Source organism: Emydura macquarii, unplaced genomic scaffold, assembly GCF_026122565.2.
Source record: "Emydura macquarii macquarii isolate MOO-44397 ecotype Brisbane River unplaced genomic scaffold, CSIRO-AGI_Emac_v2 contig_2452, whole genome shotgun sequence".
Lineage (NCBI taxonomy): Eukaryota > Metazoa > Chordata > Testudines > Chelidae > Emydura > Emydura macquarii.
In genome coordinates, this window is record NW_027132589.1 from 138,089 (window position 1) to 155,094 (window position 17,006).

At 41.0% G+C, this 17,006-nt stretch overlaps 1 protein-coding gene across 2 annotated transcripts; it reads left to right on the forward strand.

Moving 5' to 3' along the window:
* The first annotated feature begins 1,947 nt into the window (after positions 1-1,947).
* Positions 1,948-15,950, forward strand: LOC137162692 (leukocyte elastase inhibitor-like). Of its 2 annotated transcripts, none has more exons than XM_067562586.1 (7): positions 1,948-2,087; positions 4,154-4,330; positions 7,493-7,630; positions 11,130-11,247; positions 11,958-12,100; positions 13,186-13,353; positions 14,323-15,950. In XM_067562586.1, the coding sequence occupies exons 2-7, from the start codon at positions 4,163-4,165 to the stop codon at positions 14,722-14,724; spliced, it is 1,137 nt and encodes a 378-aa protein (XP_067418687.1). In that variant the 5' UTR covers positions 1,948-2,087; positions 4,154-4,162; the 3' UTR covers positions 14,725-15,950. The 2 variants fall into 2 exon arrangements, with proteins under 2 accessions (XP_067418687.1, XP_067418686.1); XM_067562585.1 differs by lacking the exon at positions 1,948-2,087 and adding an exon at positions 2,789-2,884.
* Positions 15,951-17,006: the final 1,056 nt, after the last annotated feature.

Genomic DNA, 17,006 nt, shown 5'->3' on the forward strand with positions numbered 1-17,006 from the left:
TCAGATTTTGTTTTAATTGCGTAGTTTTTCAGCTCTAGTATGACTGGAACAAACAAATGTATGAATTTTGCCATCAACATCCAGAAGGAGCAGGCTCTGCCATTCTAAGACTGCCACTAGCGAGAGGGCTCTTCTCTTTGCCTTTTTGAGAGGAAAAGAAAAGCTTGGCATTACAGCTACATATCAGGAGAAGGGGCTGGGAGATCTTTTCTGCAAATCTTGTCATTCTCAGTCATCTGAAGGAGGTAATAAATCTCTGACTGACAGAAGAGAAGGGAGGGGAAGACAGGAGTGGATCTTTCCAAAATTGTCCTGTGTTGTACACTCCATCCTGAAGCTCTAGTACTCACCATTGTCAAGAGACAAGATACTGGGCACAATGGACAATTGGTCTGTCCCAGTATGGCAGTTCTTCTGCATGTTCCTCCCCTTTGGTACTCTTTTTAGATACATTTTAAAGTCCTACCCTTTTAGGATGGAGTTCGTAGTTTGTTTTAAGGAGATATTTCACTCTGTCCTCATTCTATTATCAGTGTTTCACATCTCAAGGAGTTGCCAAATCCCTTAAAGAGGAATTATTTAAAGCTGTTGTGATAAAAAATGAGGCTAGGAGCCAGATCTTAGTCATATTGAGCAAATTACTTAACTGTTCTCCACCTCCATTCACTTATTTGTAGATAATACTTATAATGTTGGTTTACTTATTTATGAAGCATTTTGAAATCCTCAGAAGGAGTTACAGTAATGCAAAGTAGTACCATAGCAATAAATTTCAGCCTTTTCCAAACCAGACTGGATACAGAGGAAACCTTAGTTACACTGCAGCAATTTTTTATCTGGAAACTGTTCATTCTTCAAAAAAGACATTGAGCCAAATTTTGCTTAGTTAAACAGTGTAAATGCAAACTAGTGGAACAGCTCTGTATTTACCTGCCCGCCTGAGAAAATTCAAGATACAATCTGCAGTTTTAGATGACAAGAGAAAAATTGCAGTTATGTCTGAATTTCTAGTGGAATTCAACGTGGCTGTGGAGCCTGCTTCTACCATGCCACAACCTGAGCTGTGTGTCTGGGTGGACAGGGGTCCTGGCAGCTGGGTGAGGAGAAGGGTGTGCACTCCATGTCAACCCTCAGACAGCAACTTTCCTTGTTTCACAACTGGAAAACAAATTGAAAGAAAGGGCAGGGTGGGTGAACACAGTCTGCTGTTTTCTCCCAGTCTCTCCCCTTCCCTATACTGTCTACTCTGTTCATTTTAATTCATCACCTTGGACAGTCCCAGCCTTCTTTCATGGACACACACTTCTCTGCTTCCTCATTATAAACTTTCTGGTTTTCCTGGCTTGTGTCCTGCCGTATTTTCTTTCATTCCCTTTTCTCTTCTGTCCTTTATTTTCTCTTCTGCTTCCCACCATTTCTTCCCAGCTTGCCCCTTCCTCTGCCACCTGCTGACTCTGGAGCTTGCCCCCCCCCGGCCCTTTCCCCACCATTTGGCACACTCACCCACAAAGGCTTAGGGACCCTAAGAATTCATCTACCACCAGCCTGGCCCCAGTGCCTCTCCAGTACTGGGCAAGTCAGCGATGCTGAGCTGACCCAGCCACCACCCAAGTGGGGCCAATAGAAGCTGTTACCTCACCCACCTTGTCTGTCTGCTAGCCTGGGACACAACAGCGCTGCATGGTGCAGACCCAGCCAAACCAGCTTAACTAAGGCACATGCTCACCCGCCCTCTGTAGCAGGTTACTGCCCTCCTTCCTCCCCCTCCATCCTCCCGACCGAGCCACTAACTCCGCTCTGCCCCGCTGCCTCTCCCCCGCTGCAGTCACGCCGCACCCCATCCTGGCGGCCGCGATCCCCCGGTACCCAGCAGCCGCGCTGGCCCGGCCCTTTCCTTCCTCCCTCCCTCCCTAGCCTCGCCCAGCCGCTCCCTAGTCCCCGCCTCGGGGCTGCTGCACACGCGGGGAGGGGAAGGGCAGGGCTGAGTCAGCCCCAGGCTCTTGCCGTGTCTCTAGTCTCCGCCCCACAGCCCGGAGGGCAGGAAGAAGAAACCAGGCAGTGAGCGAGAGCCCCCCGCCGTCTGCAGGGTAAGACACCAGCTTGCTCGGACTTTGTCGCAGCCCTAAAGCGGGGCGGGAGCCGTGCGGGGGCCGGCTCCTGGGTCCGAGAAACCAGGATGAGGGGGGGACCCTGCGCTGTGCGCCGGCCGGGCCAGAGCCCCGCAATTCATCTGCCCCCCGCCAGCACATCAAAAATGTGCAGCCTGGGCTGGCCCCGCTACCTAGAGCGGGCACCAGACATGAGGGAGGCAGCCAGAGAAGCCACCAGTAACCGGCCCAGCCTCTCCCACCGGCCCCCAAGGCGATGAAGCTGCCCCGCAGCAGCCTGCGCCTACGGCGAGCTCTGGGTGGCTTGCTGTGGAAAGCCCTGCGGGCAGATCCTGCTCCTGCTCCTCCTCTGTGGATTTGCCTTCTCGACTTTCACTCGCAGCAGGCAGAGGCAAAACAGGCGCTGGTGCAACAAGTCAGGCTTGAGTAAAGGAAGAGCGTCCGCACTCAAAGCCGCACCTGTGAACGATCGCATCTGCTTTGTGTGGACAAGCCCCCAGAGGCTGGAGGGCCACCAGGGCCTGTCTGTGCTGTAACAAATACTTTATGGTGGGGCAGTGGCATGATTCGTGAACATGGTTATTTCTTATGATTACAACGTAGTTTAGTCCCATCTGTGCGACAAGCCCCACTTTATTTGTTTTTAATCTGTCAGAGGAAAATCAGTTGTTACCATATTTGTTGGAAGTTGATTGAAATTGGGAAAAATTCATGTTTTAATGAAAAATTGTTGCTATTTTGATGAAAGAATGGATTTTTTTTTCATTAAAAAAATGGTAAGTGTAGGAAATTAATCAGCTGTAATGTCCCCTGACATCACTGGAGACAGGTAGAGAGAGAGACAGAGAGAGAGAGAGATTTTACCTAAGACTAAGACAAATACCCTTTTTTGCTTTAAAATCATTTTTGGTAGAGAAGTAGAGAAAGCAGAATTGCAAAAGTTACAGAAGAGTCAGTACCTTTGAAAACCTGAATGTTTCCCTGCCATCAATTAAAAGGCATAATGATACATTTTAGAGTTCATGTAGAGAACTACCAGAGCAAGGCACAGTTTTATAACACAGTTTGGATTTTGTTTTGTGTATTTGTGTGTTGTATATGGGACAAAACCATGTTTTAACAATATTTCTGAGCTACAACTCTGATTTGTAGTGTCAGCTATGTAGACTGCTACATTTAAAATTAATTTTAGAATAAAACGGCTAAATTAGAATAAAGGCTAAATTCTGCAGTCCTTACTCCCCCTGAAATCAGTGGGAGATTTTCCCACAGGAGTAGGCAGACAAAAGAAATTAGGCAATTTAAATCAATAGGCAAAAGGAATTTGCAGCATCAGGCCTCCATTTTATAAAGTTTGTATTTCATTTTGATTTCAAACCACAGCTCTCACTTATGCATTTAGTTTCATTATTGGGCTCTGATACATGCTAAACAAGATGCACTGTGAGCAGTCCCAGTGAATTAAATGAGTTCTCACAGTGCATGAAGTTAAGCACATGTGTAAGTCTTCGGAAGACGGGGACCTTAATTTGGTATGGTCTGCTCAACAGAAACAGATCTCAACAGAGATGGAGATTTAAGTACATTTCACTAGCTACTATATTGAATGGCCCAGTATATCACAATTAATAAATCCATTGGTGGGAAAACCGGGGGGGGGGGGGGGGTGGAGGTCACCCCCCAGTTATCTTGACTGTGACTGGTTTGTGAATTTAGAATAAAAGGACATCATTGTCCATTCCTGACAGCTCCCTAACATTCAGATGTTCCAAATTTAGAGAGGTGGCTAATGATGTTAATTATATAACATCTGTAAGGTTGGTGTGACAATGGTGTTTGGGTGGGTAGGCAGTCTACTTGCTGCTATATCTATTTAAGTGAATTTGTTACCGTCTGAGGAAGGTATACCGAAGTTAATGTAGCATATGGAAGTCAGGAATAAATGCTCTTTTGTTAGTTTCACCTTTTGCTCTGAGTAATACAGGGCATTTAGTTTCTGAAAAATCACTGCCTGGAGCCTTGATTGCACTTGTTTTATTTTTCAGCTTGTAACTATGGAGGAACTGAGTAATGCAAACACCCATTTTGCTCTTGATCTGTTTAGAAAGTTGAATGAAACCAACCCAACAGGAAATATCTTCTTCTCACCAGTCAGTATTTCTGCTGCACTGGCCATGGTCCTTTTAGGGGCCAAAGGTAACACAGAAACACAGCTGTTGAAGGTCAGCAGAACATTTCTGTCTTTTTTTTCTTTTTAATGTTGTAGAAAATAAAAGTTTTAAAAGAAAAAAAAAAAGGTTTCATTGACCCTTCATATTATGTTTCCCACTTAATTCAATCCCTGATTAATTTGATCCTCCATTTAATTTGATTAAAATCTCTGGAACCAAATTATTTTTTATTTGTTTTCATGCCTTTTTATGCTAAGAACAGGGCTGCCCCAGCCCCTCCCCCCCATTTGAAAGGACCCCCAAACTGAGTGGTGTTGCAGTCTAGCACATCAGGTCACAACGCCTGGAGTGGGAACCAGGGCCCAGTCCCACAGGAGTTGTTGCTGTGAGGTGAGTGCAGGGTGAGCTCACTCTCCACCCCCCTTCTTCCCACCTCTCCTTAGTGGTAATTTTTTGTTTTTTTGGGAAGGGAGGAAAGCCTCTGATCCAGATTTTGTCCCAAATTCCTAAAAACCTCTGTGCAGCTCTGGCAAAGAGATCTATGGATTTGTAATACATGCTTAATGATGTTATGCATACTGCTGCCATGTTTAAAAAAAAAAAAAAAACACTTCCCTCTCCTTCAATTTTAAAATGTGATAACTATGCTAATGCATGATGACAATGTCTTGGCATGAGGTCATGAATTTTGTAAAATGACATGATGATTATTTCCCACAAGACGACACACACAGCAGTAAGATTCACAGTCAATGTTGTTTGCAGTGTTGTAGCCATGTTGGTTCCAGGATATTAAAAAGACAAATGGGAGAGATTAGGTAATATCTTATTAGACCAACATCTGTTGATGAAAGAGAGAAGCTTTCAAGCTACACAGAGCTCTTCTTCAGGCCTGGGAAAGGTACTCAGTGTATCACAGCTGAAATAAAAGTTGGAACAGATTGTTTAGCATAAGTAGTTAACACATATTTCAAGTGACCATTCAAGGTGGAATGGCCTGTTTACATCCCTGCAGTCATAGGACAAAAAAAGGGGTGTTAGTGGATTACAGATTGTTGTAATAAACCATACATTCTGACCTCTCAATCCTCATCCTCAAAGAAAACCTGGACACCTTCCAAAGACGAGCCCGGGAGCTTAAATTCATAACTTTGCCAGACACCGAAAATCATGGTCTTAATAAAGACATTGGATTTATGATTTATTACAACAATCTGTAATCCACTAACCCCACTTTTTGTCCTATGATTTCAGGGGTGTTAATGGGCCACTTGTCCCTGCGTGGTCACGTAGAATGTGTGTGAACTACTTATGCTAAACAATCTGTTCTACCTTGTGTTTAGCTGTGATGCTCTGAATACCTTTCCCAGACCTGAAGAAGAGCTCTGTGTAACTCGAAAGCATCTCTCTTTCACCAGTAGAAGTTGGCCCAATAAAAGATATTATCTCACCCGCCTTGTCATTCACAATCAAATCATTATCAGTCTCACGTCAAAGACCATCTGAATGAGATCAACCCCAGTACTAATATTCAGTATATCTGCACATTCAATATTTTCAAAAATAGGCACCTAATGTTCTACAAAAGCATTTCCTTTCAGACACTATTTAAGTTTTAAGATGTCCAGTTTTGTTTTATTACTGTGGCTGGGCACAGTTCTAATGAAATTAATGCGAGTACTCAGCATGAGTTAATACTGTTGAATGTAAGCAGTGGTTGAAGAACTGACCTCTTTGCATTCAGCTTTATCAAATTCAGCCTATAAGCGAGCTGCAAACTCCATTAACTAGTGCCGTGAAGATTTCCAGTACGTTAAATTATGGTTTTAGAGATGGAAGGTTTCAAAATTAGTATTTATTAATTTTAAAGTACAAAACAATAATTTTGGATGTCAGCGTTGGTACTAATTTCACATGGGACTTACTGCATAAGAGGGATTCAAATATTAATGATTTTCTATTTTATTGGAATGCCACATGCAGCTGTAAAAGGGTGTGTTTGAATTCACTCTGCTGTGCTCACAATATATTTGCTTAAGAATATTGTCTCCTAAGTATTATTGGCTTTAGGAGCGGTTCTTTTATGCTATTAGGCAGTACTGAGTTATCTGTTGGAATAATAAAACTATTCATCACTACATGTCAGCCCTGAACTTTGTACAGAAACTAACATCCATTCTGTCATATTAACAGCCTAACCCAAGTTGAACCTATTGAGAGCAGAAATAGGGTGAAAATATGGCTTAAAAAAAAACCACACTGACAAGTTTCAGCATGCTAATACTGCAATACTCTCTGTTAAGAAAGCAGTGTGAAACTCTCCGGGACACCTAGGCCTGATACAAAGCCCATTGAAGTCAACGGGAATCTTCCCATAGAGTTCAATGGGTTTGGATCAGGTACCTAGACTGCGTGCTGCATGTGGACTATGGTTTGGTTTCACATTACCCAAATATTTCTCTGTGCATTGAAGGTCCTTGGTGCACTCTCATCAGCCCTGCTAGAGTCAGGTAGATCTCTCCATAATGCATATCATCTTTGTTAGGTTATTTGTCTCTGAGAATCACCCAGAAAGGAAGTATGCCCTTAAAGAGAAACTACAGTCATGTCTTTAATTTTTAAATTATTAGGCATCAGTAATACATGGCAGCATTTACATTAATATCATCTATTAAAAAGAAAAGAAAAGAATAAAAGAAAATCAGCTGGAGCTCACCTTACTCACATGTTCAAATAAGGTCTGAGAGAATAGATGGGGCTTGAGGGAGCAACAAACAAAGGGAGAAGTGAATTTGAGAACTAAATGTCCCTTTATTGGCAGCACCTTACATCTGGTTTTAATATCTGGGGACTAATACCAGTATTCCATCTCTGCAGCTGTATGGTGCATAGGAAGAGAGCTGCCAGCGAACTATAGATTAAAATAAATAGCTTGAATTTCACTGAAAAAATAAGCGAGTTGACAGTGCAAATAATGAGCACGGGTGATACATTTGAGTTTCTAATAAGTAAGTCAACCACTGAATTCTGCATTAGCTGAAGTTTCCAAGTGGTTTTCAAATAGTTTCTAATCACAAGGCAAACATTGTTTGGTTTTTTTTCCTCCTGACTCCAAAGACCTGATCCTTCAAACACTGAGTACCAAGTATACTGTATTAATTTATATGCATTTTAGACCATACAGTGATGTCTGGATAATTTCTTTTAATCCAGACTCTTCATTTTGATGTTGTTGAAGAGCTTCATTCAAGATTTCACACCCTGACCGCTGACATTAACAGAAGTGGAGCTTCCTATCTGTTGAAGCTTGCCAGTCGGCTTTATGGAGAGAAGACCTACAGCTTTTTAGCAGTAAGTGCGTGCAGAAACTCATATGACAGAATTGCTACTGAATCTTTCAAAACTCAGTCGTCAGTTACTTCCCATTCCTGCTAGGGGCTGATCCTGCCCTACTTGGAATCCATGGCAAAACTCCCACTGGAACAGGATTTATATAAAGCCTTGATACAATTTGGATTTAATCTAAAAATAGTATTACTGTCATGTTATTGATTGATTCCAAGCAGAATAACTTAATTATTTGTATATTTATGAGGTAAGAAAATTGAGGTCAGTTGAAGGACTCACAAGACAAATGTTGTCTACAAATTTAGCGCCCTGTTTTGAGATGAAGCATTTGAATGTCCATTAATATTTCTGGCTGCGGAACTGATGAATCTGTGAACCCTGGGGAAGATTTTCAATTACGGTGTTTACCCAGTTCTGTTCTATTTATTACTGTTGCTTTGGTTAAAAAGTTGGAACCAAAGAGAACTTCCCACACAGCTACACTTTCACAAACAAACAAGGTGCAAAATAAGGTGGAACACGGCTGTTCCTTTTGGCCACAAAATGTCAGCTCCATCTGCACACACTGTCAACTCATTTTATTATTGTATAATGGTATGCGTGTCTTATCACTGTTTTATTGTCCCCTCAAGCCCTTTTCACACCATAGAATTGTAGAATATTAGAGTTGGAAGGGACCTCAGGAGGTCATCTAGTCCAACCCCTGCTCAAAGCAGGACTAACCTCAGCTAACTCATCCCAGTCAGGGCTTTGTCAAGCCGCAGCTTAAAAATCTCTAAAGATGGAGATTCCACCATCTCCCTAGGTAACCCATTCCAGTCCTTCACCACCGTCCTAGTGAAAACGTTTTTCCCAATATCCAACCAAGACTCCCCCACTGCAACTTGAGGCTATTGCACCTTGTTCTGTCATCTACTACCATTGAAAAGCCTAGATCCATCCTCCCTGGAACCTTCTTTCAATTGGTTAAAGGCTGCTATAAAATCTCCCCTCATTGTTTTCTTTCACAGATTAAACAAGCCTGGTTTCCTCAGCCTCTCGTCACAAATCTGGTGCTCCAGACACCTAATCGTTATTGTTGCTCTCCTCTGGACTCTCTTCAACTTGTCCACATCCTTTTTCTAGCAGGGGGCCCAAAACTGGACACACTATTCCAAATGTGGCCTCAGCAATGCCAAATAGAGGAGAATCATCACTTCCCGCAATCTGCTGGCAATGCTTCTACTAATGCAGCCCAATATGCTAATAGCCTTCTTGGCAACCAGGGCACATTGCTGACTCTCATCCAGCTTCTTATCCACTATAACCCCCTGGTCCTTTTCTGCAGAATTGCAGACTAGCCCATCACACAGACAGTAGCTGTGCATGGGATTCTTCCATCCTAAGTGCAGGACTCTGCACTTGTCTTTGTTGAACCTCATCAGATTTCTTTTGGCTCAATCCTCCAATTTGTCTAGGACCCTGTCTACACTTACCTGCGAGATTCGGCGGCAGTCGACGGGAGTTACGCAAAAAACTTGTATAAATTCCGTTGACTGCTGAGCTTCTCTTCTGTGCTCCACCTTCACTGCGCTACGCCGATGGGAAGAGCGTTCCCGTCAACGCAGCGCTACGCTACTTGTGCAGCTGGACTTAGTGCGTCGATTTCTGGATCGACTGAGCAGGTCTGCACTGACCGCTCAGTCGATCCAGAAAAATTGATCTGACGGCGGCGAATTTGCCACCGTCAGTCTAGTCTAGCCTAGGTCACTCTGTATCCTATCTACCACTCCCCCTAGCTTAATGTCATCTGCAAACTTGCTAAAGGTGAATTATATCCCGTCCTCCAGATCATTAATGAAGATGTTGAACAAAACTGGCCCCAGGACCGACCCCTGGAGCACTCCGCTTGTTACCATCTGCCAGCTAGACATCGAGCCATTGATCACTACCTATTGAGCCTGATGATCTAGCCAGCTCTCTAACCATTTTATAATCCATTCATCCAAGCCATGCTTCTTTAATTTGCTGATAAGAATACTGTGGGAGACTGCATCAAAAGCTTTGCTAAAGTCAAGGTATATCACATCCACCGCTTTCCCCACATCCACAAAGCAAGTCACCTCTTCATAGAAAGCAATCAGGTTTGTCAGGCATGACTTGCCTTTCGTGAATCAATGTTGACTGTTCCTGATCACCTCCATCTCTCTTGCAAGTGCCTTAAAATGGATTCCTTGAGGACCTGCTCCATGATTTTTCCAGGGATTGAGGTGAGGCTGACTAGTCTGTAGTTCCCTGGATACTCTTTATTCCCTTTCTTGAAGATGGGCACTATATTTGCCTTTTTCCAATCAGCAGGGACTCCTCGAATTGCTACGAGCTTTCAAAGATAATAGTCAATGGCTCTGAAATCACATCAGCCAACTCCCTCAGCATCCTCGGATGCATTGCATCTGGCCCCATGGATTTGTGTACGTCCAATCTTTCTAAATAGTCCTGAACCTGTTTCTTCAGCACTGAGGGATGTTCACCTCCTCCCCATTCCGTGCTTCCCAGTGCAGTAGTCTGGGAGCTGACCTTGTCTGTGAAGACAGAGGCAAAAAAGGTATTGAGTACCTCAGCTTTCTCCACATCCTGTGTCACTAGGTTGCCTCCCCCATTCTGTAAACGGCTCACACTTTTCCTAATCTTCCTCTTGTTGGTAACATATCTGTAGAAACCCTTCTGGTTCCCCTTCACGTCCCTTGCTAGCTGCAACTCCAATTGCTGATTTCATTCCTGCATGTTTGAGCAGTATTTTTATAATTCTTCTTAGTCATCTGACCAAGCTTCCACTTCTTGTAAGCTTCTTTTTTGTGTTTAAGCTCACCAAAGACTTTTTTGTTAAGCCAAGCTGGGCGCCTACCATATTTGTTGTTCTTTCTGCACATGGGGATGGTTTGTTCCGGTGCCCTCAATAAGGTTTATTTAAAATACAGCCAGCTCTCTTTGACTCCCTCAAGGAGCTGATGGGCAGGATCCCCTGGGAGGCTAATATGAGGGGGAAAGGAATCCAAGTCTGCTTTTCTCCTTTCTTCCTTTTGTCAGGCTCCTGAACTCTACCATCTCATGGTCACTATTGCCTAGATGCATACCTTACCGTTGCTGGTTTCCTAAACTGTGCTATAACAATCGTGTCTGAATCAAGTGTTGCTTTTTCTATTAACTTAAAAAATGTGATGACCTGATGACTTAACAAAAGAATTAACATTAAGGTTAATACATTGGTACTAAAAATAAGTCCAAAGTCTGCCAATTTCTGTACAGCAGAAACACATCCAAATTCAGATTATTTGCTCCCCCGTACAAACTGAGGAAACGTATCACAAAGTTCCTTTTGCAGCTAAGAAAAAAATTGAGATAAAGTAGGAATGTTGTTTTTATCCAATTAATAAAAAAACCCTAGCTTTGGCCCATTGTAGCGTATTGTTACAAATGAGTTATCTATGTGCAGTGAAAGCGATTCCTTCTGACTGTATTCTAGGAGTTCTTGACGAAGACTCAGAAATTATATGGAGCTGATTTGGCTACGATTGATTTTCTACATGCTTCGGATGAAGCAAGGAAACAAATTAACCAGTGGGTAGGGGAACAGACTGAAGGTAAGAGATTTTGGTTAGTTAAATAAATGGAATCTTTTTGTGGTTACTCAATGTCCTCAGTTTCTGCTGCCATTAGAATTGTTCCATCTTGTCATGTGATATTCAGTAGCATGGCTCATAAAATCAGAGAATGCATAAGCAAGCTCTTTATGACATCTATATAGGTGAAAAGACATTTGCATTTTTGTACATTAAGGCCAACAATTGCCAAAATAGGTGCATAAACATGGATTTAGGAGTCTAAGTTTAGGCGTCTGGTTTTGAAAAGTTTGGCCTTTTAATAGATAGATAGATTCCTAAATCATGTAGTCCTAAATTTTGGGTGCCCCAGTTTTTGGGTGCGCAAGTTCAGGTACCTTAAAGAAGCCTGACTGGCAGATGGCATACACTCTCCACTTCCTGGAAGTCAGGCTCCTTTACGTTGTCTTGAGTTGAGCACCCAAAAATTGAAGCATTTCTGAAAATTTAGGCTGTAGGAGTTTACACTTTTGTGAAGTTATGATATATGAACTATTATTATGATATGCAGTATAATGTAATACAGTATAATAGAGAATGTCCTTAAATATACTGTATTTGTATCAGGGGGGAAAAGCAGAAATCTTTTCTTGAATTAAGACAGGGGAGGCAACATCATTAGCTAAGTGGATTTTTTTAATGTAAACGTACATTGTCAAATAATGTTGTAATGATTTTTTATTTCTTTGAAGATAAAATACCCAACCTGTTGTCTGAAGGCTCACTTAATAACATGACCAAATTAGTGCTGGTGAATGCTATTTATTTCAAAGGAAATTGGGCTGAGAAATTTAAAGAAGCAGACACCACAGGAAAGCCATTTCGATTAAATAAGGTAATGTAGCTATATGCTTTTACCTTTTTGCTTGTAGAATATCTATAAAGGGAAGCTGTCAGGTAATTTAGGCCCCAAAGTTACATAAAAAACTTTTTAAAAAAATTACAAACGAAATATGAATAGACACATTTTCTTTCTTTTTTTTTTTTTTAAATTTAATTCAAACAGTTTTTGGTTTGGATATAAGCATTTTCCTGCCATCACGGGGCTAGATTCTGTGTTTCATTGCTCCTTCATTTGCTGCAGGAATGGAAGGGTGGAGGGAAATGTGGCATTAAGGTACATTTACCCCTCCCATACTCTGTCTCCGGCAAGGGACCTATTTTCCCCCAAATACAATTTAAAGCAGCTTTAAGTTATGTTTTTAATGACGCCCTAGAAGCAGTTATGCCATCTGAACATAGCTGAATCACTTTGTACTTTGGTCAAGGCTTGTCCTATATGCCAGTCATGGCAGGGACTGTGTGAAGACCATGCTAGGATTGCCAATTTTGTTTGGATATATTTCTGGAGTTTTCACCACAAGGCATAATCTTTATAGATTTATCTTTAATTCCTGGAGACTCCAGGACAATCCTGGAGGGTTAGCAACTCTAGATCATGCAAAATCTATTCTACATTTCCTGGGGATAGCTGTTACACTGGAGATATTCCTCACAGGCTATTTGAATGCCATTTGTGGTCCCTGTTGCTATTGGAGGAGCATAGAGGAGCATCAATTGAATGAAGAATCTGAGTTAATTTCTACAGTCAAAGGAGTAAATATTATGCTAGCCCAAGAGAAACCAAAAGCAAAACTGAACACCATAAATCTTCATATTTACATAGCAACGTGTCTTCAAAGAACTGTTATTCAATCAAGCATTAATGAATCTGACCTGTATGTATTTTCATTGCCTTAGATGATTGAAGTGGGCAGAAGGAATAAACCATACAGTGGAAAGTAATTTAGATTTTAAAAGTCAATTTCAATCTAAGTTATTGTTAATAACATAGGTACGGGAATCTCATTTTTAACTTGTCGGTCTTCTTTCAACTAAAAATATTCATTTATTTTTTTTCTGTTTTTGTAAACCATCCAGAATGAAACAAAGACTGTGCAAATGATGTATCAGAAAGAGAAACTTCCTTTTGGGTACATCTCTGAACAGAAATGTCGTGTGCTAGAGCTTCCCTATGATGGAAAAGAACTTAGCATGATCCTCTTGTTACCTGATGACATTAATGATGACTCCACTGGACTCCAGCAGGTGATTTATACAAGCCAATCTCAGCTTCTTCTTGGATGGCATGTCACAGTTTTTTATGTAATATAGAACCTTGCTTTTAGTCTGCCTCTCACCCATTCAGAGGCCCACAAATTGTAACCTTCAGCATTATGCCTTCATCCATTCATCCTACCAATAGAACAATAAAGAATAAGAATTAATAATGAAAGGGGAAAATTTTTGTTTTAGAAATGTTTAAAATTTTTGTTTTTGTTTTAGAAATGTTTTAGAAGTGCAGTAGGAGTTTTATGTGCGGCAGTAGGAGCTAAGTGCGGCAGAAACTTTGACAAATTAATTAATACTCAGAGCTGAGCCACAAAGTTAGTTGACAAAGAGAAATAAAAATAGGTTAAATATAATGGTTGACCTGAATTTTCTTTTAAGTGGTGGGGTTTATCTTTCATCTACCTTGGATGTCTTATTTTCTTTGCTTTCAAATGGTGAAACTGGTTATGATTACTGAAGTGTGAAGAAGGCAGCTTCCTCTTTAATTGTTAATTATTTTCATTAAGAGTTTTTAGTGACTTACACTTCCAGTTAGCTAGATGAAGTGATAGGCTTTTTTTTTTTTTTTTTTTTTTTTTTTTTTTCTTTTTTTTTTTTTAAGTTACTATTACAGTATTTCTTTAACTCCTTTTGTACACAGCAGCAAAAGATAAAACCTCTGTGATTTTAAGTTGGATGCTTTGAGTCAGATTCTGATCTAGGTTACCGGGGTGTCAATTTGCAGTAACTCCATTGAATTTAATAGAATTAGTGTGGATTTATACAGAGGTAGCAAAGATGAAAGTCTGCTGTTTTGTGTTTATATTTACTTCATATATGTATATCATTAGAGACTGTGTTTTCAATATTGCATTTTAAATGTTTTTGGAAGAGAAAAACTTTTACATTGGTGGTATTTCAGAATCTCTTTACACAGTTTAATGATCTCTGTGCTTGTAATTCCAGCTAGAGAAGCAGCTCACCTTAGAAAAGCTCCAGGAATGGACACAGCCACGAAATATGCGTCCCATTGATGTTCACGTACATCTGCCTAAATTTAAGCTGGAAGACAGCTATGATCTTAAATCAGATTTATCAGGTCTGGGCCTGCTGGATATATTTGACAGTGGCAAGGCTGACTTGTCTGGAATGTCAGGCGCACGAGACCTCTTTCTGTCCAAAATAGCACACAAGTCTTTCATAGAAGTGAATGAAGAAGGCACAGAAGCTGCAGCTGCCACTGCTGGCATTGTTATGCTTTGCATGATTATGGAAGAGGATTTCAATGCTGATCATCCTTTCCTTTTCTTCATCCGTCACAACCCAACACAAAGCATACTTTTCTTTGGCAGGTATGCTTCGCCATAAAAGAGAAGACAGAGCTACAGTTTAGAATCCGATCCTATTTCCACTTAAACCAATGGAAACTTGTAATTAAGTTCTGACTAATTTTCAATGAAAGTCTGCACTTCAAAATAAAATGACTGCTCAGAAATTAATACCTAATATCCTACCTGGGCTCCTTTGCCAATTCTCTTTAGCATTGATATCTGTTTGTGTAAAAGATGGATCAGAACTGAACGCAGTACTTTTGGTGATTCTCTGAGGCAGTTACTTGAGTCAGAAAATCCCCTAGTATGAATGTCCTCTTCTGCGGGTTTAGCTGTATTTATTATTGTGAGCTCGCAGTGACTTCCCTTTGGTGTAATTCCCCTCTCTGCTGACTTTGATCCAGTAATTAAATGTGCTCGCTCAGCAGGATAAGTTTGCAAAGATTTTCTTGCCTTGGAGCCTGTTCTTTTACAGGCCGTGGAACAAATTGCTCTTTGGCACCAAAAGGCATCCTCCTGAACAGCCGAATGGGCCCTTTTATGTCTTGGGATAAAAGGTCAAATAGCATTTGTCTAGAGACACTTTCTATTCTCAGAGAAAGCATTAAGCAGTTTAAACAAGAGTAATCTTAAAATCAGTTTCAGAAATCTGATATGATACTGCTTCTGAATGAGGAGGAGGAGGAAGAAAGGGGACAGACAGTTGCTTTAGATAAAGTCTTTTTAAGAATACTGACATTTCTAAAATGTTTCTTTAAACTATTTTATCCATTCAAAATGTATAGAGGCTTTGAGAGGTCATGAAAGATTTAAAATGGTTGAGACTAACTTTCCAAAATGGCATACAATCTTGGCCTACAACTACAATATCAACACAGAAGGCTTCCGGCTTTCCAGGGATCTTCTATGTAACTGTTCCAAACGTCTTAAGTGCAATTTATGTATATTAACGCTACGCTGAGCTCTGGCCCACCTGTCTGTCCATCGGCCTGCTGCCTCTTTTCAAACTGATTTTTACACCAAGTAACAGTTTGAGTTCTAGGTACTCGTGTACTTATGTACTGGGATTGTCCTGCTGTTACTCCCGGTTAGTGTCATTAGCCTATATAATTTTATGTATATTCTGTGCAGCTATTTCCATGCCTTAACTGTATAACCTCAGGTATATTCTCTGTACCTAATTCTTTATTCCTTTGTAAACCTTACTATAACTTTGCCTTGGAAGTACAAATAAATGGTTGTATTTAAAAAAAAAAAAAAAAAAAAAAAGGCATCTGTTTGTCCACAACAGGCAATTTTAAGCACAAAATGTAGCGAGTGGATGTGGTCTGCTATACAAATTTTCCTTTAACATTTTCAGAGTTATTGGTGGCTACTGGGCAACAGATGGTTGCAATGGGAGAGGGAAAGCAGAGAACTGGAGACTGAAGCCTGGGAAGGGGAGAGCAGAAGTGTTGAGAGAACCTGGAACAACTGCACTGTCTGGGCTAAATGCACCTGTAAATATTTGGAATGATGCCTGGAACTGAAAGAGTGGTCGGTGGGCAGAACACTGATGCTCAGAGCTGAACCAATTCATTCTGTGGGACAGGGAATTATGATGTGGGTGTTCAAGAAACTGGCACTTCCTTAAATCATTTTTTAACTTCTTCTGAAAGTCCGTAAGACTGAGTGTCGATATAACAGACTGCAGCTAATACTTGTGAAAGTGTAAAAGCAAGGTGGGGAGAACAACTAGCTGTTTACATTATGTTCCTGAACAGTGTAGTCTCAGCATCAGTAAAAAATAAGGTTGAATCTGTTGCTAACCTGGGTTTCAAAGCCTTGAATCTGCTACTAGCGTTGGTTTCAAAGGCTCTGGTTTGTTTGACCAAGATCAGGGAGGAGCTGATAGAATTTCGGTATGTAGAGTAGTCCAAATAGGAGGGGCTATGCAAGACCACATTGGACTGTGTGCAGCTGTGACCACAATGTCCTATCCCAGAAAATTTTGAAAGTCTGTTACACTGAGTACAATTTTTGGAGGAATAATGTAAGTCTGCAAAATGCCTCTCATAAAAATTAGAATTCTTTGAAGTTGCATTAGGCTCATAGGTTTCCCTTCTGAAAATAATTCTGGGCCTGATCATTCAGTCCTTATTCAAGTCAAACTTCTGTTGATGTCAGGTGGGACTTTTGCCCAAGTAATGATTAGGTCCTATTTCATTGCACACTCTTTCCCTTATTGCGTACTTAGGCCTGGTCTACACTTGAAAGTTATACCATATAACTATGTCTTCTAGGGGTATGTTTATTTTATTGATATCTGTGTGCTTCTAC

What these genes read in the sequence shown, in the direction of transcription:
- LOC137162692 (XM_067562585.1), top strand. Translation starts at nt 2,828, where the DNA reads ATGAAAAATTGTTGCTATTTTGATGAAAGAATGGATTTTTTTTTCATT. An exon ending in TTTTTTTCATTAAAAAAATG is followed by an intron (nt 2,885 to 4,153) that starts GTAAGTGTAGGA and finishes TTTATTTTTCAG; the next exon opens with CTTGTAACTATGGAGGAACT. An exon ending in GGTAGGGGAACAGACTGAAG is followed by an intron (nt 11,248 to 11,957) that starts GTAAGAGATTTT and finishes ATTTCTTTGAAG; the next exon opens with ATAAAATACCCAACCTGTTG.